Source organism: Cherax quadricarinatus, chromosome 5 (assembly GCF_038502225.1).
Source record: "Cherax quadricarinatus isolate ZL_2023a chromosome 5, ASM3850222v1, whole genome shotgun sequence".
NCBI lineage: Eukaryota > Metazoa > Arthropoda > Malacostraca > Decapoda > Parastacidae > Cherax > Cherax quadricarinatus.
In genome coordinates, this window is record NC_091296.1 from 14,959,549 (window position 1) to 14,983,551 (window position 24,003).

At 35.8% G+C, this 24,003-nt stretch overlaps 1 protein-coding gene across 8 annotated transcripts in view; it reads right to left on the reverse strand.

The window, feature by feature from the left end:
* Positions 1-12,697: 12,697 nt before the first annotated feature.
* Positions 12,698-24,003, reverse strand: part of LOC128684888 (KN motif and ankyrin repeat domain-containing protein 1) — a 207,432-nt gene continuing 196,126 nt past the window's right edge. For all 8 annotated transcript variants that reach the window (XM_070100644.1, XM_070100635.1, XM_070100598.1 and 5 more), the window contains 6 exons: positions 23,880-24,003; positions 23,093-23,203; positions 21,941-22,153; positions 20,668-20,868; positions 19,606-19,718; positions 12,698-15,018 (listed from right to left, as the gene is read on the reverse strand). In XM_070100644.1, the coding sequence (XP_069956745.1) occupies positions 14,856-15,018; positions 19,606-19,718; positions 20,668-20,868; positions 21,941-22,153; positions 23,093-23,203; positions 23,880-24,003 (925 nt within the window). In that variant the 3' untranslated portion in view covers positions 12,698-14,855. The remainder of the gene's footprint in view (positions 15,019-19,605; positions 19,719-20,667; positions 20,869-21,940; positions 22,154-23,092; positions 23,204-23,879) is intronic.

Sequence of the window (24,003 nt, forward strand, 5' to 3'; positions counted from 1 at the left end):
AACCTGTCCTGGGAAATCTACCTGTACCTGTACTTTAACCCTTTCACTGTCCAGACCACTGAAGTTAATATTGCTGTAAGTGTCCATTTTTTTTTTAAATAAATAATTTTTCTTCTGAAATATTAGAGAAACTTTTTCTGAAGGTAATGACAACAAAAGTACGAAATTTGATGGAAATTTACGGAATTACACAGGCAGAAAGTAGGTAGTCTCAGCATTATTTACGCACTGGCAATTTTGCTCACTTTGAGTCCTGTTTCAAAATAATTACATTGCTCCATTCGACCAAATTCTTAGCCATTTCACTAGTATGCCTTCCATTGTGTTGATTGAGCACAAGAAACCACCAATTCAACTATTACAACTACCCTATAAAGTGTACACAAGTTGGAAATTTGGCCACTTTTACACAAAATTAAAAGAATATCAATTTAAAAATAGTCCAAAATATACAACATAGACATTTCTAGCACTTAAGTGGCATTTTTTCCTGTTAATTATTCACATTCCCAGGCCTCTTCTGTATAACACTTTCCTCCCATGTTGAATTCATAATCACACAAAATTCTATTAGATTTACTCAATTTTTCAGATAATGAAATATAACCAAGAATGATTGATCGTGGTTTACAGTGTCCCAGTGACTGGATCAGACCTATTAAAAACCCATAAAGCAGGCTAGGGGGCCTTACAAAGTCCTCAGGAAAATTGTCAAAAATCGAATATTTCCTCTATTTTAAGCTCAGTTTTAAGCTACTTCTGTTTCTGAAACCAATCAAAATAATCCCTATTCCAGTATTATGTTTTTTGTTCTGTCAAATGATATATAATAACGGTCAATAAAACCATAAAAACCATCAGAAAAAAAAACAAAATTTGCTATTTTAAACCATTCATACATAATTTTGCTCTTCCCCATCACGAACCACGTGGAGCAGACCCATTCTCAGATATCTAGGCCAGAATTTACCACTCACAGCGTATACAAGTGAACTGAACTTATGACGTACAACTACACGAGGGACACTGGCCTCAAAGGGGTAGTTCCATGTGATGGCCACTGAAAGGGTTGATACCAGTGGGAACCTCTTGATCTCCTTTCTTTGTGTGGAGCGACCCTAATTGCCTCCCATTCCTCAAGTGATGTATAGCCCCAATGGGTTAAGTGCTTCCCACTGATTAAAAAAAAACAGAAAAGGCCCTCCAATGCCTGTTTGACCTTGCTCCAAATTTACCTGTGGAAACATTCAGCAAGGTCATCACTCAACCAAAAACATGTAGCTCATCAATGGGCCTTAGCTCCAGGGTAGATATACAATAACAAGGTGAGAATAAACTGGGTACATTGGTCTTCAATCAAATCTGTAGATCCAGTGAGGTTTTATTTACCAGGGATACTAATTATGGTAATGAGATTTTAATGAAACACAATAAGTAATGACTATTTATTGCAGTGACAGTATATTTTACTGTATATAAGCTTGGCACAACCACAAGCAGTGGTATTGAAGCCCAAATATTCAACCACAGACCTGACTATATTTTGTATTCAAAACTTGCATTTTCTTACAAATCCAAGAGATTGCAAGAGGTCTGTACGTGGAACTAAACAAGTGAATAACTATTTATTCCATTCTTGGTTTTGCTATAAATGTTTCTGCTGGTAGCCCAAAGCTATTCTGCAAGAACTAAGTACAGTATTAATTTCTGATACAAGCTCAAGCTGTAGCTGATAAACAACTTGCACTGATGAAATAAGTTAATATAAAGCAACACTCAGTGAAACATGTTAGTTCTGTATCCAAACTGACAGTTAACCACTTCCTGATGTAAATATTATATTCATGCCTTAAAACTGTAATCAAAAAGGTACCCAGGGTTTTAAATAGTGATTATATTCATGAAATCTACATTACAGTTCTCATTATATACAATTTTCACATGAATATTATACTAAATCATTACCTTATCTCACCAAAAAATATCACAAACATCCTTTAGTACTTAAAAGCTTTCATTATTTTAGGAATTTTTACAAAACTCTTTTTCCAGATGCAACAGGATACTGAGTATTCTTAGTAACCTAAAATAAAAGATAATCTCAGTGATGATCCTTTACCAGGATTTCACCAGAGAGATTTCCCACAGATTTTGTAAAACTTTATTTTCTCACACGTACTTTTGTGTATGGCATCACGTACATGATACCAACACAAAGTCTTCACTAAAAGTTGAGAACTACTGTTTCGTCTGATACAGGCAAGATCCTCAAGCAAAAAACTGTGCAAATTCAGTTGATGCATTTCTTCTTTAAATTAGACTGTTGTAAACAGCAGAAGTAAAAGACCACATGGTCTTGGCTGCCTGTGGCAGCATTATCTTCATAGTGATTTAAGTAGTCTTGTAGTATGTATTAGGTAAAGTCTGCCTGAAATGCCCCGGCATGATAGTGGCTGTCTCTGTACCAATCAAATTATGAAATGTAAATTCACATTGTAACCTCTGCAAAGAAATAATTTTTTGTTTGTGTGTACAGTAGTAAACAAGTTGCACTATTTCAGCAATGAAGCACCATTATTTAGTCTAATACATTTACATGTACTTGTGCTTCAAACAGAAGGGGGTGCCATGATGGTGAATGGCTCTTGATCCAAGGCATTGGAACTCATTTGATTAACTCACATTCCCCAGGCAGTGTTTGACCTGTATAGGTTTAGCATTTTCTCTGAACATAATGATAATTCAGTAACACATTTACTCACCTTATAAAGTTTACAACTTCCCAAAATATTTTCTCTAAAGTCATCTTTATTTTTCTGTTTCTTTTGTATATCCATCTGTTCCTATTTCTTTCACTCTAGTTTACATTTTTTTTAACATTACAGTACATGCAGTTGGTAGCTGTTTTACTTGTATGAAGAATTCAACATGTGAAAGCAGTGGCAGCTCATGTATAGGCACTGCGGAACTGCAGCACCCCCTATTTTCACTCGATATTAGGATTATATAATGTACAAGTATAAAGATATGTGTGGTGAAGGCTTTCACACCTTCACCACACATATCAGGCTATTTTTTCATTCTCTTTCTTTAAACACTTAAGGGTAGTTGAATGTCTGAAGACAACTATATTTTACCTTATGAAAGGAGAGGTCCCCAATTAGATATTTTTTTGCTTGTTCAGACATAAAGGAAGAACATGCTTCTCATGAACCACAGACAATAGAGAAGTTTCAGTCAAAAATTCAAACTGAGTCTACTGGTTTGTGATAATCTACTTTGGAAAAGATCAAGCTATATTTTAATAGACAGCACAATATGACATATATCGAGTGAATGACAAGAACATGTGACCTAAAGTGCAGTTATTACCAGTATGTTTAAGAGGAATGATTTTTTATATAATGATACAAAAATAACTGCAGTAGTCAAACAGATTAGCTATTTACAATACTGTTTCATGAAATGAGAACAAATTCAACATTATCAAATTAGAGCCACCATGGTAAAAAAAAAAAAAATCTTATGCAAATCAACACAGCATAAAATCATAAATAATACATATATACAATAGTTGCAGACTGTGACATTCCTCACTACTTACCTATACACATACAAAACCAATGCATAAGAGTGATGAAACAAGAAAAACAATAACTACCTAATAAAAGTTATAGTGATGAACTTTTAACACATCCTGATTACTGTATTAATCTATTTTATTTTAGGTATGCTTTGTTTGAACTATTGAAGGTTTGAAAACAAAATTGTATATGCCAAATTTGAAACTTATATCTTAATCATTTAATTTTCTTGTTAACAAATTACCTGTTCTTTAAGCTGCTAAATATAAGTAAGATAATCTCAACTTTTTTTTTATCACACTGGCCATCTCCCACTGAGGCAAGATGACCCCAAAAAAAAAAAACACTTTTACCATCATTTACACCATCACTGTCTTCCCAGAGGCATGTAGATATGACAGTGTCAACCTGTTGAGTCTAAATATTGTGCTGGAGACAATAGTGAAGACACTGCAGAACAAGCTTTTATTGAAACAATATTCTGATCTATGTAGTGCTATATCAAGTCATGACTTGATGAACATGAACACAAAATTGAAACATTCCAATGAAAGCTTGCTCTGCACAATGTTTCTTTCTTCATCATTAGCTTATTACAGTTTATATCATACAGCACATATTCTAGTGTAGTTTCATATAGGTCCCTCTTTTGACTTTCATGCATGTTGTGTACTTGTGTACTCTAGTTTTTGAGGAACACTAGAACATTTGGAAATGAAAGTACTGTGCTGGTTATAATCCTGGAATATCGCACATTAATAAGTTTAGAATGCATATGCTGTGATACGGTTTGCATGTAGGTAGTACTGTACGTTACAATCAGGATATGCACATAATACACCCATTCAGTAATGCTTTCCAATTTGTTTTTACTTTTCAAATTCAACCTGACACTTAAATATATGAGAATCGTAAAATTATGTGAGAACCACGGAGAGCATTTGTATTAGTAGTGGAGTCACTGTATCAAAGTTGAGTGTACCAAGTGGATTGTCATGCAAAAAAATAGGTAGCACATGTACATATATTACTTAAAAGTCTAGCTTAACACTCAAATATATGAAAAATTATTATTATTATTATTACAAGAGGGAGCTGGACAGGCACCTAAAGTCAGTACCTGACCAGCTAGGCTGGTTTGTGTGCAGCCAGAAGTAACAGCCTGGATGATCAGGCCCTGATCCACCGCGAGGCCTGATCCTGGACCTGGCCACGGGCATTGACCCCCAGAACACCCTCCTGGTATACCTTAACCCTTTGAGGGTTTTCGTCGTACTAGTACGTCTTACGCGTAGGGGTTTTTGACGTACTAGTACTCATAAATTCTAGCGACCTCAAATCTAGTGGGAGAAAGCTGGTAGGCCTTCATATGAAAGAATGGGTCTATGTGGTCAGTGTGCACGGTCTAAAAAAAATCCTGCAGCACACAGTGCATAATGAGAAAAAAAAAACTTTTTCCATTTTTTTTTAATAAATCAGCGACTTTGCAGTGTATTTTCGTATGGTATTTATTGTTGTATTCTAGTTTTCTTGGTCTCATTTTATAGAATGGAAGACATATTACTGAAATTGAGATGATTTTGACTGGTTTTACAATGAAAGGTGCCTTGAAATTGAGCTCAAAATAGCAGAAATGTTCGATTTTTACCAAACTTCAAAAGTAAACAAATCGTGCCAAGCGTGCAATACACGTCAACTGGTGAGTCTAATATTCTTTCACAAGTGCACCAATAATATTTATACCATTTTTTACACTAATGCAGTAGTCTGCATAACAGTAAATCTTATATTTTTTGTGAGAATAAAAATTCAAAGTGGAAAGCAAAAGAATATAAGAGGGGCCTTGAGACGTGACTAATGACTAGAGGAAATGTCATTTTAGTGCCAGGAATGTCTTTCTTGTTTATTCTGGACCCTATTCCGAAATTGGCATCTTTTGAAATTTGTGTGAAATTGGCAAAATTGCTAAATTCTGACCACTGTACTGGATAGTTGAATTTATAAATGGGTGGTTTCTTGCACCCATTCGATAGAAAAAATGTAGTTCTAGCCAAATATTCATGTTTTTTGTCGACTAGTACAGTGAAATTGGCCGAAAATGGGGCTCAAAGTGGGCAAAATCGCCGATCCGTAAACATCGCCGAGACCGCTAACTTTGCGAGAGCATAATTCCGTAAGTTTTCTATCAAATTTCAAACTTTTGGTGTCGTTATGATCGGGAAAAGATTCTCTATCTTTTCATAAGAGAAAATAATTTTTTTTTTTTTTTAAATTTGGCCGACCCTGAGAACGAGTTTTGGAGAGGGCCTGTCGACCCTCAAAGGGTTAAATATGGTGAGCACTAACCCATGAGCAATACAGCGCGTGGGGAATGGAACGCAATCAGGTTCGATCCAAGGAAAGACGAATCTGATTCCTTGAATCAAGAGCTCCTCGAGGGCATACATGAAAAAAAGCAAAAATTGTGGAAACTAATCTAATAAAGCTGTTGTTGTTGTGTTGTAGTCTCTCTCTATATAGGTGAGGTGTGCAATACTGTTAAGTGCAACCCCTCTCAGGGTTAGAGAGGGGTAGCCATTCTGAAAGTGCTCTGACAGAAAGTTGTATATTTATCCTATTTCATTTTTACTTAAATGGTTAATTTCAGTAGTGTTATTCTCTTCTTTTTAATGACTTAACATACTCTATATAAAAATATAAGAGGTGAGAGAGGAAAATTTGTCTAGTAAGGATACTCTATGAAAATTCAGCATTGTATCTGACTACTTACTGTTCATAGCTTCCTCACCTTCTGCAAGGAACACAAAATTTATTTTCCATTTTCTCTTACAATAGCATTAATATCACTAGTATAATCTTGTCAAAAATTTGTAGGACAATATATCTGTTGCATAAAGTAAAGTGCAACTGATGCCACAGCTCTACCTTCACTTCCTCACACAGTCTCAGCAGTGATGTCACAAATTCAAATGAAGTGCACAAGGTTGTTTGTCAGTACTATAGTATTATCAATATACATATAATCCCCTACATAAGAGAATGGTCCAAGTTGGTCTGAAGCATCATCATAATTTTCAGTCTCCTATGTTCAGGTTATTTGTGTACTGTTTCAGTCACGGTATTGTGCTTTTTTGTTCTTTATGTACATAAATACAGCTTCCCTCGTCTCAGTGCCCTGGTATCCTTAGTTGTCCTGATGAGTCTTTTGCTTAACTCTAAGGAATTTGGATCAACTTCTTTACCATGGGCTGAGGGTTTCTGAACCTATAGGAATAAACATATTAGGATGGACATGTTCAATATATTTTCTAGAGTTTTGGGACTCCCTGAAGTTGCCCCTCCTTCCTCCCTGCTGTGTTGGAAACAGGTATCAGCCACTGTAGCTGAACACGTAATCCCACACCACCTGCTTACTGTCTGTCTGGGCTAATATTAATACAACATTTATATTTGTCTCATCAAGAGAGGTAGCAAGAGGTACTTTTAACCCTTAAGCTGTCCAAACATAGATCTACACTGACGTGCGTAGTGCTCCGAACGTAGATCTACATCTGATTTTACATGCTTTCAAATGGAGAAAATCAAGATCGGAGCACTATGCACGTCAACGTAGATCTATGTTTGAACAGTTTAAGGGTTAAAGCCTCTGCAATTACATCACCAAATACAAACACAAGACACACTTTACAACCCACCTAGAAATGATCAGCTATAGCATTTTGTGCCAATAGTTAGATGCCACCTTTGATTTTTCTCCAGGAAATATACATATGACTTTTCATCATTGCCTCAAGCTATTCAAAGGGTGTCTAGTGCTAGATCTTGTCTTAGTCCTTTCTTTCCAGATAGTAACATCACTGTGAGAATTCAGCACTAAAATAGGAAGGAATGTGCTCTTTCCTCACCTCATTAATCTAATGTAATACACTTGCCTGTCCAGCTGCAAATTTGCACTCATATGCTATACTCTTCATCTTTACTACGTATCTCTTACTGTCTCTCCTTTATACTGCTCTTGCAAACAAACTCTTACTATTAGAGAAACCATTGTGTCATAATGCTTCCTTACTCAATCAAACTATGGTCTTAGTTACTTTTAAGCATTAATTTACAATGTGCAAATTATTATCAAATTAGGCGCTAAACCCACAAGGATCAAACTGCGGCAAAAAAAAATCTATCCTGATTTGTCACATGAAGCCTGATTATACATGCTAGAACTATAAATAATTTTCTAGAATTGCCTTCCTGAAATGCTCTGCCTAACAATGGTTAGCACTAACTAACCATACAAATTATAAAACCATTCAGTGTAATCTCAATGAATTCTAAGGAAATATTTTATTTTTATAGGGATCTCTTTCCCTGTTCAAGTGATGGATTTAGGGTCCATCAATAAATATTACACAGGAATAAGTAAACTTCCTGCTATAAAATATAAAAACATGGCCTTAAAACCTCAAGCTATACTAGAATACAGTATACAGCCTCTCTTCACTTAACAACGTAGTTATGTTCCTAAGACTACATCATTAAATAAATTTGTAACTAAGTTAGGAGCATACTATAATGATAGTGGGTTTGTGTCAACCATCTTTGATATTGTTGTAATGTCACCTTTGCACCATTTACAACATTTCTGGTATATTTTTAAATGTTTATACAGTAGTGTACTGTATAGTGAAATACATGTAAATAGAAAAGAGAAAATCAGTTCTAATATACATTATTTAGGTATAAATACTAGTCAGATCCTGTTGTAAGTCTGAGGCGTCGGTAAACGAGTATGTTGCTAAGTGAAGAGAGGCTGTACTGTTTATTAGCTGGGCTGTAGCAATCTTAACCCTTTCAGGGTCAACAGGCCCTCTCAGAGGCACCCAAATTTAAAAAAAAAAAATTATTTTTTCTTGTGAAAAGATAGAGAATCTTTTCCCGATCATAATGACACCAAAAATATGAAATTTGATGGAAAACTTACAGAATTATGCTCTCGCGAAGTTAGCGGTCTCGGCGATGTTTACGCATCGGCAACTTTGCCCACTTTGAGCCCTATTTTCGACCAATTCCAGTATACTTGTTGACAAAAATTATAACTATTTCGCTAGAACTCCATTTTTTCTATCGAATGAGTACAAGAAACCACCCATTTACCGATTTCAACTATCCAATACAGTGATCAGAATTTAGCAATTTTGCCAATTTCACACAAATTTCAAAAGATGCCAATTTCCAAATAGGGTCCAGAATAAACAAGAAAGACATTCCCGGCACTAAAATAACATTTCCCCTGTTCATTAGTCACATCCCCATGCCCCTCTTACATTCTTTTGCTTTCCACTTTGAATTTTTATTCTCACAAAATATGGAAGATTTACTGTTATGCAGACTACTGCATTAGTGTAGAAATGGTTTAAATAATATCGGCACACTTGTAAAAGAATATTAGACTCACCAGTTGACGTGTATTGGACGCATAGCATGATTTGTTTACTTTTGAACTTTGGTAAAACTCGAACATTTCTGCTACTTTGAGCTCAATTTCAAGGTACTTTTCTTTGTAAAACCAGTCAAAATCATCTCAATTTCTGTAATATGTCTTCCATTCTATAAAATGAGACCAGGAAAACTAGAATACAACAATAAATACCATACGAAAATACAGTGCAAAGTCGCTGTTTTAATCCAAAAACGCAGTCAAAGTTTTTTTTCTCATTACGCACTGTGTGCTGCAGGATTTTTTTTATACCGCGCACACTGACCACATAGACCCATTCTTTCATATGTAGGCCTACCAGCTTTCTTTCACTAGATTTGAGGGCGCTAGAATTTAGGCGTACTAGTACGTCAAAAACCCTGGCTCGTAAGCCGTACTAGTACGGCCGAAACCCTGAAAGGGTTAATAATATACTGCAATTAAAATTAAAAAAAGGATAATAATTTATCCTAGGCAGTAGGTTGGTAAACAGCAATTGCCAAGAGAGGTACTACCATCCTACCAAGTGAGTGTAAAACAAAAGCCTGTTATTGTTTTGCAAGATGGTAGGATTGCTGGTATATTTTTTCTATCTCATAAACATGCAAGATTTCATGTACGTCTTTCTACTTCTACTTGCACTTAGGTCATACTACACATACATGTACAAGCATATAAATGCACACCCCTCTGGGTTTTCTTCTATTTTCTTACTAGTTCTTGTTCTAGTTTATTTCCTCTTATTTCCATGGGGAAGTGGAACAGAATTCTTCCTCCGTAAGCCATGTGTGTCTTAAAAGGCGACTAAAATGCCGGAAGCAAGGGGCTAGTAACCCCTTCTGTATATATTACTAAAATTAAAAAAAAAAAAAGAAACTTGTTTTCCTTTTCTGGGCCACCCTGCTAGGTCATTTGTATTTATATGAGTACAATGACATTTACTACAATTCTATCACAATAAGAACTTTTATCAAAACAATCCACATATGCACCTAGAGAAATATATTTTAGTTTTGACATGAAATTCATGATAATTGGAATTTTTCAAATGATTTTCTAGTGGCCATATTGCCTAATATTTTAATAAATAAAAATTATAATAACTGACATTAAATTGACAGTTTTTCAGTCTTCATCTCTCAATATAAATCTTTTGGTGCATCAAATTAAAATAAAATTTTTGGAAAGAATTTGAAAGTTGCTGCTACAATTTGACCAGTACCTCAAGTTACCTGATGAGCTGTTGGAGTATGAGCAGAGTAATATTTTGTGAAGGGATTCAGGGAAACCAGTTAGCCAGACTTGAATCCTGGTAATGGGAAGTACAATGCCTGCACTTTAAAGGAGAGGTTTAGGATATTGGCAGTTTGGAGGAACGTCTAAACTGTCATATCTGAGCGCCTCTGCAAAAACAGTGATTATGTATGAGTGATGGTGGAAGTGATGAATGATGATGAAAGTTTTTTCTTTCTTTTTGGGTCACCCTGCCTCGGTGGGAAACGGCCAACGTGTTAAAAAAAAAAATCTGGAAAGATAACTAGAGCACCCTACCTAGATGCAAAATGACCAACATGTGTATATTTTAAGTTACATTATGATGGTGAAAGTGCAGAATGATGGTAAAAGTCTTTCTTTCTTTTTTCAGGTCACCCTGCCTCAGTGGGAGACTTCTTATGTGTTAAAAAAAATAATAAGATTACGTGGATTAAAATAAGGGTTGGATGTGAAAAGTGGGTCATAATAAGTGTGCATGCACCTAGAGAAGATAGGAGTGTAGAGGAGAGAGAGAGAGAGAGAGAGATTTAGGAGAGGTTAAGCGAGTGTGTAGGAACTTTTGAACCAAGTGAGAGAGTAATTGTGGTAGGGGACCTAAATGCTAAAGTAGGAGAAACATTTAAAGAGGGTGTGGTAGGTTGAGTTTGGGGTGCCAGGTGTAAATAATAATGAGGGCCTTTTTGATTGAACTTTGTATAGAAAGGAGTTTGGTTATAGGTCATACATATTTTAGGAAAAAGAGGATAAATAAGAATACAAGATATGATGTAGGGCATAATGACAGTAGTTTGTTGGACTATGTATCGGTAGATAAAAGACTGTCGGGTAGACTTCAAGATGTCCGTGTTTATAGAGGGGCCACAGATGTATTAGATCACTTTTTAGTTGTAGCTACAGTGAGAGTCAACGGTAGATGGGATACAAGGAAAATGGAAGCAGCAGATAAGAGAGAAGTGAAGGTTTATAAGCTAAAGGAGGAAGCAGTTAGGGTAAGATATAAACAACTTTTGGAGGATAGATAGGCTAGTGAGAGTATAAGCAATGGGGTTGAAGATGTATGGGGTAGGTTTAAGAATGTAGTGTTAGAGTGTTCAGCAGAAGTTTGTGGCTACAGGAAAGTGGGTGCAGCAGGGAAGAAGAGCGATTGGTGGAATGATGATGTAAAGAGATTAGTAAGAGAGAAAAAGTCAGCATATGAGAGGATTTTACAAAGTAGAAGTGATGCAAGAAGACAGTATATGGAGAGGAAAAGAGAAGTTAAGAGAGTGGTGAAGCAATGTAAAAAGAGAGCAAATGAGAGAGTAGGTGATTTGTTATCAACAGGTTTTGCTAAAAATAAGAAAAAGTTTTGGAGTGAGATTAATAAATTGAGGAAGCCTAGGGAACGAATGGATTTGGCAGCTAAAAGTAGGAGAGGCGGGTTATTAAATGGAGAGTTAGAGGTATCAGGAAGATGGAGGAATATTTTGTGGAATTGTTAAATGTTTTACTGGATTAAATTTTCACCAGTATCTGATTTCTGAAGTCACTCTAGTCTGTGAAGATCATAGTAAGCAATAAATAATGCAAGATAAAGTTTTTAGTTTGTGAACATTTTATGGGATGAATTGACTGCTGCTTCTCAAGAGGTAGCATAATGCACTGAAAATAATTGGAAGTGTGCATTTTTTTCATAAGAGGAGCCATAAGAAAGATTAAGAATAAGAAATGGCACTGGTCACTGCACACTTTTAAATTTCCACTTTAGCATACATATCACACAGTGTTAAGTACAAGCACATCCAATTCTACATATATAAAGTTTACTAATGCAGCATTATCACTATCTGTGAAGTCAGCAGTTTCTGTTACATGACACTTTAATAAAAATTAAGTTAGCACTGCTATTATATACACCAAGGTAACTCTATTCCCATTTCAAAGATGTGTATACTACTCTCAAATGACAAATGTTGTATCTCTTTTTTTTTTTCTAGAATTGTTAAATGACAAAGAAGCCTATACACCTTATGAATAAATTGTACTTTCTTGTATAGTACCATTGCATTCTAAAGGAGTCCATAGCTGCTTTTGCCAGTCCACAAGATGTATATTCAGTCCCATAAATAAAGATTGGTAGGATATTGTGTCTAACGTATACATCAAGTTCGTTATTATGTCAACACCTAAGACCAGGTTAAACATTCTTCACTGGGAAGGTGTTTCCTCTCAGCACTCTGGGAAACAGTATAAACAATGATAAAACACTAATCTTTGAGTGACAACTTCCTAGAAATTACCAGTACAATCATGAGGACTAAATAAATTACATTAACAATATTTTTTTTTTTAAATTGAGCATTTTAAAGTAATTGAAAGACTAGAGTGTTGATATTTAAATTATATTTTATTACTAAATTTACCTTTTTTTTAATCTGCTTCATACAACTGTCTTTAAGGTGAACTCTGATCCTACTGGTGCAGCACTTTGAATTATGTGTAAATTTCTCAGTTAAATAAGGTTAAGCAGCATTGGCTCTAGCCAGTAACTTGATGGTTAGCCATATGGATACAGCCTCTCCTTTCATTTTGGATACCTCAAAAATCCACAGGTTTATTATCCCCAAAAGGTTATCCAAATATCCTTATGATATAATGGTGTCTTCCAGCAGAGTTTGTGACCATCAATTCTTGGAATAATGGACAACAGATTGGTCAATATCAGCAGCATACACAAATTCACTCACTGCAGACTCAAATCACACTCACTTTCTACAATATAAAATCTGAGAACAATAGTGTATAGTAATGTGCTGTAATATGTATAAAAATATAAACTACCATGCATCAATTTAATTAAAAATTTATGGTAGTTAAACTTTATTACTGATAGGCTCCTTATTGAATATATACTTTTATCCATATTATAAAAAATCTTTCTGAGAATCTCTCTTGTTTACAAATTACTTTAACAATATAATCTCTGTAACATATATAACAAGCAACAAATGACAGAATTCCCATGACATAAGCCCTTTCCTGTTGCTACTTAACCTATAATTGCATTTCTTTGGCAAAAATATGCTAAGGCCTTGTTTTAAAATTTATTATAAATTTCTGATATTTAAAATCTAAAAAAAAAAAAAAAAAAAAAAAAGTGCTAAACAAGCTTATCTATACAAGCACATTCAAGTTGTGTAGTTGCAGGCACAGCATCACAGAAGTTAGAATTTTAAGCAATTCCACTTAACTACATTTTGAGTTAATTTTGCATATAAATAAAGCTCATGTAACCTTCCACAGATCCCTCACATTACACTGTTAATAAATATCAGATGATCTATTAATATAAAACTCCCACATGACCAGTTACAGTAAAGTGTTCACTTTTCCTGTTTCTATCTTGTTCACTAAATGTTCCAAAATATATATTAATTAAAGCCATGTTGACTTTCTTTGCCACAAATTATCAGAGGAAAATTATTAAATTTAAGCTAAAATTATTCCATATTCTGGGGTCCTGATACTCTAGACTTATAAACATTGACAACTACACTTCTCTCAGCTCAAAAATGTGTGAGCCACACCACTGGAATATCATTTTTAGCTACTAGAGAGATATAGAGAGTGAGAGATATAAAGATAGATGCATAGATACAGATACAGATAGATTAACCAGTCCCTTCAAGAGAGAAGGAGATTATCCAGCCCCTTTAGGAGAGAGGGAGATTATCCAGCCTTTTTTTGGAGAGATAAACCAGCTCCTTCAGATAATACAGATTAGCCAGCCTCTTAGGGATAAACAGTACACTGGATTTTCAACAACACTAGATGATCACATCAGCTTTTCATGCTCTCTATTTGTACATTTAATTATCGCATTATCCGTTTAGGTGCCGAACAGAGCAAGACAGTAGGATAATGGTGGGAGCCAATGAACATTTGAATCCAAATAACCAGTCACTAGATAATCTACAATCTTCTATATACAATACATGGTATATTATTTACAAGGAAGAGAGTTATGCATTGAATGAGTAAGGCAAAGAAAGTCTCTATAATTTTATAATTGAAAAATATTATTACTAAATATAATCAGTTATCTAAAAAACTGAAAATAAAGTGTTTGGAGACATGATAAGGAACAATAGTGAATACTCTACTGTGTGTAACATTTATGCAAGCAATGTACCTTTTCAAGATTGCTGCTTATACCAGGATACAGCAGCTTAGTAGCTGCATGAATTAACCTAAACATTGACTGAACAAACAATATGTCTAAAATAAATATTTAGATAAGGTACATCAATATCAAATAAAAGGGAGATGCAATGCATTTTGTTTCCTTTCCATATCTTCTAGTTTATGCTGGCACTCATCACTTTGAGGAAATGGCATTTTGCATAATTTTTCAAATACTGTACTAACAGCTTAAATCAGAATGAATTTTGAAATTTATGTAGTAAAAAATTTCAAATACATAAGGCAGACACTAATCTTGAAGCACCCCATTAGTTAGCAATCTGGGTGTGTTGATATTCCACTTAAATCATGAGATTAGAGAGTGAGGCTGAGCTCTGTCTGGACCTTCCTGGAGATGGAGGAGCAGATGATTTTCTTGAGCGTCCAGGTGAGGACGGTGCGGAAGAGCGAGGAGGAGGAGTCACTGACGGTCTACTTGTAGTAGGTGTGTGAGATCTTTTAACCCTGTGGAGGACAAGAATGTAAATACATCAGAAATAATAGCAAAATAACAACTTACTTTTATTGTTTGATCTTTTAAGAGACCTTCAAATATTCAAAGTCACTGATAGTCTACTCATGGTAGGTGTGTGAGATCTTTTGACCCTATGGAGGACAAGAATGTCAATAAATCAGAAATAATAGCTAGATAACAGAAGTAACCTTTGCTGTTTGTCCCCCCTTTTAAGTCCCCCAAATATTAGGGTAGATTTACACAATATATGAGAAAGTCGAGTTCAGGCAAAATATCTCAAATAGGAGTAAACCTATTTAAGATATTGTGTTATACTTGAGTGTATACAGTAAGTGGTAAATTATAACACAGTAGATTCATCGACCCAGCTTCAATCATACTGAAATTAATTTTCCAGCACAACACCTTATAAAGGATGAAGATTTTTGTGCTTTTTATAAATTATAGTAAATTATAATAGAGGTTCATGGTTTATGAAAGACAAGGTTAACCACAGAACTGATGAAGAAAAAAAGGTGAGCAATGCATTGAGGTATCTGTTGAGACAAAAAACATTTCCCATGGAGGCAAACAAATAATAATATAATAATAATAATAATAATATCTTTATTTACTACAAGTACATGTACATGGTATACAGGCCTAGCTGACATCAAAGACATATGTACTACTATGTTATGCTGAGCATTTCGGACAAATTAGGTCAGTTTTGTCCCAGGATGATACCCACACCAGTCGACTAACACCCAGGTACCCATTTTAAACTGATGGGTGAACAGGGACAGGGACAGCAGGTGTCTTATGGAAACACGTTCCTAATGTTTCCAGCTGTACCGGAGGAGATTCAAACACTGGACCTCAGTGTGAGCTAGCAATCGAGCTACGGGACAAAGGAATGCACGAGATTATAGTGCATACCTGGAGAGGGTTTTGGGGATCAACATCCCCACAGCTCAATCTGTGACCAGGCCACCTGGTGGCTCAGGGTCTGATCAATCAGGCTGTTACTGCTGGCTGCACACAGACTGATGTACAAACCACAGCCACACTGATCAGGTACTGACTTTATGTGCCTGTTCAGTGCCTTCTTGTAGACAGCCAGGGGTCTATTGGTAATCACCCTTACGTATGCTGGGAGGCAGCTGAACAGTCTTGTGCCCCTGGCACTTATTGTGTCGTCTCTTTAAGTACAGTGGAACCTCGGCTTACGAGTGCCCCACCATACAAGTTTTTCAGGATACATGCAGTCGCTTAGTTGATTTTTTGTTTCTAGATATGAGCAAAAATTCAGGATGCGAGCTTTCCCCTTAAACAACTTTTTTGTAGACCTCCAGATCTTACAAAAGTAAAAGTGAATATATAACTGCAGTTCATTGTCGTGATGTACAGTGAAACCTTAGCTTACAAACACCGCATCATGCGAATTTTTCAGGATACAAACCGGCGTTTGGTCGATTTTTTGCTTCTGGATATGAAGGCAATTTCAGGATGCAAACTTCCCCCTCAAGGGAGGTTCCTTAAATAAATAATAAATAGAAAAGAGTAAGGTGATGAAGGTATCAAATGATTTAGATAAAGAAAAACTGGATATCAAATTGGGGAAGAGGAGTATGAAAGAAGTGAATGTTTTCAGATACTTGGGAGTTGACGTGTCGGCAGATGGATTTATGAAGGATGAGGTTAATCATAGAATTGATGAGGGAAAAAAGGTGAGTGGTGCATTGAGGTACATGTGGAGACAAAAAACGTTATCTATGGAGGCAAAGAAAGGAATGTATGAAAGTATAGTATTACCAACACTCTTATATGGGTGTGAAGCTTGGGTTGTGAATGCAGCAGCAAGGAGTTGGTTGGAGGCAGTGGAGATGTCCTGTCTAAGGGCAATGTGTGGTGTAAATATTATGCAGAAAATTCGGAGTGTGGAAATTAGAAGGTGTGGAGTTAATAAAAGTATTAGTCAGAGGGCTGAAGAGGGGTTGTTGAGGTGGTTTGGTCATTTAGAGAGAATGGATCAAAGTAGAATGACATGGAGAGCATTTAAATCTGTAGGGAAAGGAAGGCAGGGTAGGGGTCGTCCTCGAAAAGGTTGGAAGGAAGGAATAAGGGAGGTTTTGTGGACGAGGGGCTTGGACTTCCAGCAGGCGTGCATGAGCGTGTTCGATAGGAGTGAATGGAGACGAATGGTATTTGGGACCTGACAATCTGTTGGAGTGTGAGCAGGGTAATATTTAGTGAAGGGATTCAGGGAAACCGGTTATTTTTATATAGCCGAACTTGAGTCCTGGAAATGGGAAGTACAATGCCTACACTCTAAAGGAGGGGTTTCGGGATATTAGCAGTTTGGAGGGATATGTTGTGTATCTTTATACGTATATGCTTCTAAACTGTTGTGTTCTGAGCACCTCTGCAAGAACAGTGATTATGTATGAGTGAGGTGAAAGTGTTGAATGATGATGAAAGTATTTTCTTTTTGGGGATTTTCTTTCTTTTTGGGTCACCCTGCCTCGGTGGGAGACGGCCGACTTGTTAAAAAAAAAAAAATTATTTCTTTGCAAAGGTTACAATGTGTGTTTACATATCATAATATGATTGGAGCAAAGAAAGCCACTATCATGCTGAGGCATTTCAGGCAGACTTAGCCTAATAGTAATAGACAGGTGAAAAGTGTACTAGTAGTGGTTACCAATGTTTTGCTGATCGTAGTGCCAACTACTGGCAGCCTTTTGAAGTTTCTCCTTGCTGATGTTATTATTATTATTATTTTTACATTGCATTCAGTAAGTCAGTCAAGTCATTCAGTCAGTCAGTCAGTCAAGTCATTCAGTCAGTCAATCAAGTCACTCAGTCAAGTCAGTCAAGTCAGTAAGTCATTCAGTCAAGTCAATAAGTCATTCAGTCAAGTCAATAAGTCATTCAGCAACACTGGTATGCCTACTGGGTGTCGTGTTGGGGGATGGCGGGAGGTCTCCTCCGCTGACCCACAACAAAGCGGCCACTTGAGGTGGGAAATGACAGCCACCACTTGTCACATAATGACATATTTTATTCATTCTAGAGTATATATCAAGTTTCTATGTTATTTATTTATTATGTCATACCAGATGAATTGTGATACATAAATAAGCCGTAGAGTTGATATTTGTGTCATATTCCTGCCTCCTGAGAGCAGGAATTCCGCTAGAACAGATTAATCGCATTTCAATTATACACGCAATTTAAATGAGGAAAATTGACTCAGCATACGAGCAGATCGGGATACGGGCAAAGTCACGGAACGGACTAAACTCATAAGCCGAGGTTCCACTGTACTTGTGGCACCCCTGCTTTTCATTGGGGGTATGCTGCATCTCCTGCCCAGTCTTTTGCTTTTGTAGAGAGTGATTTTCATGTAGAAATTTGGGACTAGTCCCTCTACGTTTCAGAATGGGTAGGGAATGTGTAGATCAAGTGTTTACACTAAAGATATATGTGAACAGTATTTAGATAAAGGTAGAGAAGTTTTCATTGCATTCATGGATTTAGAAAAGGGATATGATAGAGTGGTTAGGGGAGCAATGTGGCAGATGTTGCAGGTGTATGGAATAAGTAGTAAGTTACTAGTAAATGCTGTAAAGAGTTTTTATGAGGATAGTGGACTCAGGTTAGGGTGTGTAGGAGAGAGGGAGATTACTTCCCAGTAAAAGTAGGTCTTAGACATAGATGTGTAATGTCACCATGGTTGTTTAACATATTTATATATTTATTTTGTATTTATTATTTATTAACACATAGGCTGTTTCTCACCAAGGTAGGATGGTCCAAAAAAAAACTTTCACCATCATTCACTCCATCACTGTCTTGCCAGAGATATGCTTACACTACAGTTATAAAACTGCAACATTAACATCCCTCCTTCAGAGTGTAGGAACTGTACTTGTCATCTCCAGGACTCAAGTCCGGTCTACTGGTTTCCCTGAATCCCTTCATAAATATTATCCTGCTCACACTCCAATAGCACATCAAGTTCTAAAAACCATTTGCCTCCATTCGCTCCTATCTAACACGCTCACACATGCTTGCTGGAAGTCCAAGCCCCTCGCACACACAACCTCCTTTACCCCCTCCCTCCAACCTTTCCTACGCCAACCTCTACCTCGCCTTCCCTCCACTACAGATTTATACTCTCTCCAAGTCATTCTATTTTGTTCCATTTTCTCTACATGTCTGAACCACCTCAACAACCCCTCCTCAGCCCTCTGGATAATAGTTTTGGTAATCCTGCACCTCCTTCTAATTTCTAAACTATGAATTCTCTGCATTATATTCACACCATGCAATGCCTTTAGACACAACATCTCCACTGCCTCCAGCCTTCTCCTTGTTGCAACATTCACCACCCTTGTTTCACACCTATATAATAGTGTTGGTATAACTAATACTCTCATACATTCCCCTCTTTGCTTCCATGGACAAAGTTCTCTGTCTCCACAGACTCCAAAGAGCACCACTCATCCCTACATTGGTGGAAGAAGGCTGGTGCTAAAACAATAAATAATAATAATACTAATAATAATAAAAAAAGAGCAATGTGTACTGACCTAATAGAAGAATAAGGTGAAGCTCCACGGGAAAGGTTCATATGTTTATACAGTAATACACCTACATCCTTGTTGCCAGCTTCTACAGCAATAGTTAGAGCAGTACTGCCATCCTAAATAGAACAACTTAATTAGTACATATCACTGACATGTCAATATTATACAATTATACCATAACTAACACTATACAATATATATTTAACTTTGCTTTAAATTATTTTTATTTTGAAGCTATGGGTACAAATAAAGTTCAGCATAGTAATTGTTCTCTTATTTATTATTCTGTATTCTGAAATTGTTCAACATTCAAAATTTTAATTTTAACCCTTAAACTGTCCAAACATAGATCTACGATTTTTCAACATTTGAAAGTATGTAAAAAAACGTAGAGCTTCTTTTTCTTTTTTTTTTACATTTGAAAACGTGTAAAAAAAACTTTGATCTACGTTTTTTTGTTATATTTGAAAATATGTAAAAAAAAAACGTAGCTCTACTTTTGGAGCACTACGCATGTGAATGTAGATCTGTTTGGACAGTTTAAGGGTTAAAATTAAAAAAAAAAAAAAAAGTATTTTCAAGAGGGAAAATTCCATACTGTACCTTGGTTTTTCTCTCTGATTCACATTTTTTTAGTAATAGGGAATTTTTCAGAAATTTTAAATTTAGAAATTTGAGTTTTTTAATTGATACTAAAAATTCTGCATCTTAGCTTGGAGCAAATATCTCCCACTTGGGTTACTGTTTTTCAAATAAGAGAACATTTTCCATAAGATTTATTTTGCAATACTCTCTGAAGCTTAGAATTTTCTGAATAAGAGCAAAAACTCTTTATCTAGCAAGGAAAATCTCTCCTATTAAAAAACTGAATAAAAGAAAAATTTTGCATTTCTATTAAAGTATGTACTATATTCAGAATTTTCTATAATTCAGACAAGCCAAGCACAAATTAGTCCAAATAAAAGTAATTACACTACTACTATTTTTTTGTTAGTTTAGCAACCTTGCAACTGTCAATACATCAAATTATTTAATTAAGAACTAAGACAAATTAAATTTATTTACATTGTCCATGAGTGTGGGATCAGTGTCAGGTTGGGCAAGGAGGAACTTAACAATGGCTAGGTGGCCATGTTCTGCTGCACACATAAGCGCTGTTGAGCCATCCTCGTCCTGGATGTTAATCTCTGCTCCAGCACCAACTAACATCCGAACCATGTCTAGTCGACCGTGGGACACTGCTAACATAAGGGCAGTCTGGCCATGCTATTACAAAGCAAGAAATTTGTGTGAGCACTGGAAGAATACCAGTACTATCAGTCTATTCTGAACTCTGATGCCTAAGCTTTCAGTTGGTTAAAAGCAAGATCACACTAAAAAAGTTCTCCAAATAGAACAAAAGTCAGCTAATGAAGCAGGTAATCTTTGTACTTGTATGAAGAATGCCAAGGTAAGTCAGTATGTCATTAAGTGTCAAAAATAAATACATATTGAAATTCACATCACTACAATTTAAAAAACACTATAAAGCCCAGTTCCTGCACAATACAATTATTTTCATATGCCTGTATTGTATATATTTCATGAGACTTCATGAAAAATTATGCATTCCAAAACATTTATCATTTATAAACAAGGATTAAAAAGGAGTAAATTTTTGTAAGGCTCTTGCTCTTAAACTAAAATTTGAACTTACTGAACTGTATACTCAAGATCTATATATCAATTTTTCCAAATTGATTTCCACATCTTCAGTTTTCACTTAATCCTTCAGACTGGTATGATAAGGAATGAGCTGATTAAATAAAAGAATAAACATACAAAGCAGTTTGCACTGCTGTCAGTGTCTAAGAAGACAATACTAATAACTTCAGTGGATGTTAAAGAATTGCAGCTCGAGGATTTAACCAGTGATGTAGCAAGTAACAAACTTGATACCTGTATCGCAATGACTGTAAAATGTGAATAAACTTCAGTTCCGGCAACTTCTTAAAATTATAAATGGGGTCTGGATGTTTTACGGCATGTGTACATATGCAAATATTGTAAGACAACTACTGTACTATATCCACGTTTAAAATAGATTTTGCATGGAAGTGTACTGAATATCCACGTTTAAAATAGATTTTGCATGGAATTGTATGTACCAAAAAATAAAAGTTTCATAAAGCTCCAGGTACCTACATGTCCAGCTTTACTGGTTTAGTACACACCTCAATATTTAGATACCTGTGCAAGAGTTTTTGCCATTTCCTTTACTCCTTCACATCCCCATTTTTTATAGTGCAATAATAGATCACTGCATGAGAATTTCTTAACAGACTGATAAGTAAATCACCTGGCTGGCTTTAATGTTGACATCACCAAGCTGGAACAATCTTTGAACAACACTAGCATGAGCCTCAGAGCGAATCTGTGCTAGAGATACCAGCATAGTGGCTGTATAGCCTGCTTTGTTTTGATGGTTAATGTTGCAAACTTTAGAGTCCAATAGTACAGAGACAACATCAAAGTTTCCATGTGAAACTGCATAGTGCATTGCAGTGTTTCCCTGAAACAATGAAAATTAAGAAAAATTACACTTCATGACTATAAGTTCAGGAGATGCTCTCACAAGCCATTCTCTTCTTTAGTTTCAAACTCTTTCGACTAAATCCTCATAAAATTTATTCAACATACCAACCATTTCCTCCCTGGGTAGGGTGTTCCCCCAAAAAAGGAAATCCATTCATCATTCTTTCAACAGCTAGCTATCATGGCCATTAGCTACCTTTCTTACTGTACTTATAATTATAGTTAACTGCATAATAAATCCTTCTTAACAGTTTATGTCTAACTATTTAGTAGTCTTTAAGCAACAGGATTAGTTTGCCCAAACATACTAGTGGCTTTCTTTTGTGCTTACTATTGTTTTATTACATGCAAACTACATTACTTTATACTGCATAAAGAAATAAAAATTTGTATTTCTAAGTGTACAGACATCACAATTTAAATGACTCTCCAAACTGTAACATCCCCACCTGTTCTTCAGAGTGAAGGTACTGTATTTCCCACCTGCAGGAATCAGGTCTGGCTAATTATTTTCAATGAATTCATTCATAAATGTTACCTTGCTTACACTTCAACACCATATCAAGCCATAAAAAAACACTTGTAACCACAGATTCTGCTTTATCAAGCTTCACAAGCCTGCTGAATGCTCAAACCTCTAGCACTCAAAACCTCCTATACTCCCTCTCCCTCTAACCCTTCAGTGAATGGCCCCCTAATCACTCCTTCCTTCTACCCAAGATTTATGTACCCTCATAGTCATCCTATTTTGCTCCATCTTCTCTAAATGCCCATCTCCCATTAAGATAGGGTATATATACATATATATTATACACAGTTATACATAGATTTTAGATTTACAGTATACTTGTACTTCCATTTTTACATTACTCTATGATCATTTTCCCTGTTAATTTTTTATATAATATAAACTCACATTAACATCACTGAGGTTGACCACTCGCTGCAGAAGACCCTTGGAGTATTCCTCAAAGACATCCATATAATCTTCCACAGCATGGGGATCTGCATCCTTCTGACTTGAAACCTATGACACAAGTAGTAGCAAAATCAACACATTTTTCACAAGCTTACTTACTCCTAATCTAAAAGGGATAAACATAAAATAACAACAATTTATTGGCATGCATTCCCATACAAATAAATATGCCATTAATGGATAAGCAGTATCCAGTAATGATTTTGATAAAACTTTTTAATATCAAATTATTAGAAAGAAAATATCTAATTGAAAATGAAGAGCTAAAAGTGTTACAGATATGATGAATAAGCAAATGTGTATTATTTACAAAGCATGAAAACTATATGGGCCTTACAGTGTAATGAGTGTTGTAGGACTGGTACTCTGTGAGCTAATCGCATATGTGGAAACAAAGGAGGTGTAGTGGATATCCAGAGAAAGGTTGAAAGTAGAGTGTAAAAAAAATATTGAGTTATCGGGGGTTGAACATTTCATCACGGGTATGTAAGTATGTTAAGTCTGGACAGAGACGAGTAGTCAGTGATATCTGACACTCTGGTTAGCCAAGCTGGAGATGTGGAGATTGAAAGTATAGTAATGTACTTGCACTTTGAAAGTGGGCATGATGCTGCAGTCAACACTGAACCACAATATTTATTTCCTTCTGGAAGGGTAATTAAAGGAAGTGACTGTGAAGGTGCTTTCTTGTTCAGTTGGAAACGAGTCATGTTAAACAGCTTACCTTGAACCATTCTCTTTGGATGATATTAAGGGCATTGGTAAGTTGCTGACCAGAGCGAACAGGTTTGCCAATGGAATCATTCACAACCTTTAGTGCTGCTTTCATCTCCCTTGATGGTACAGCC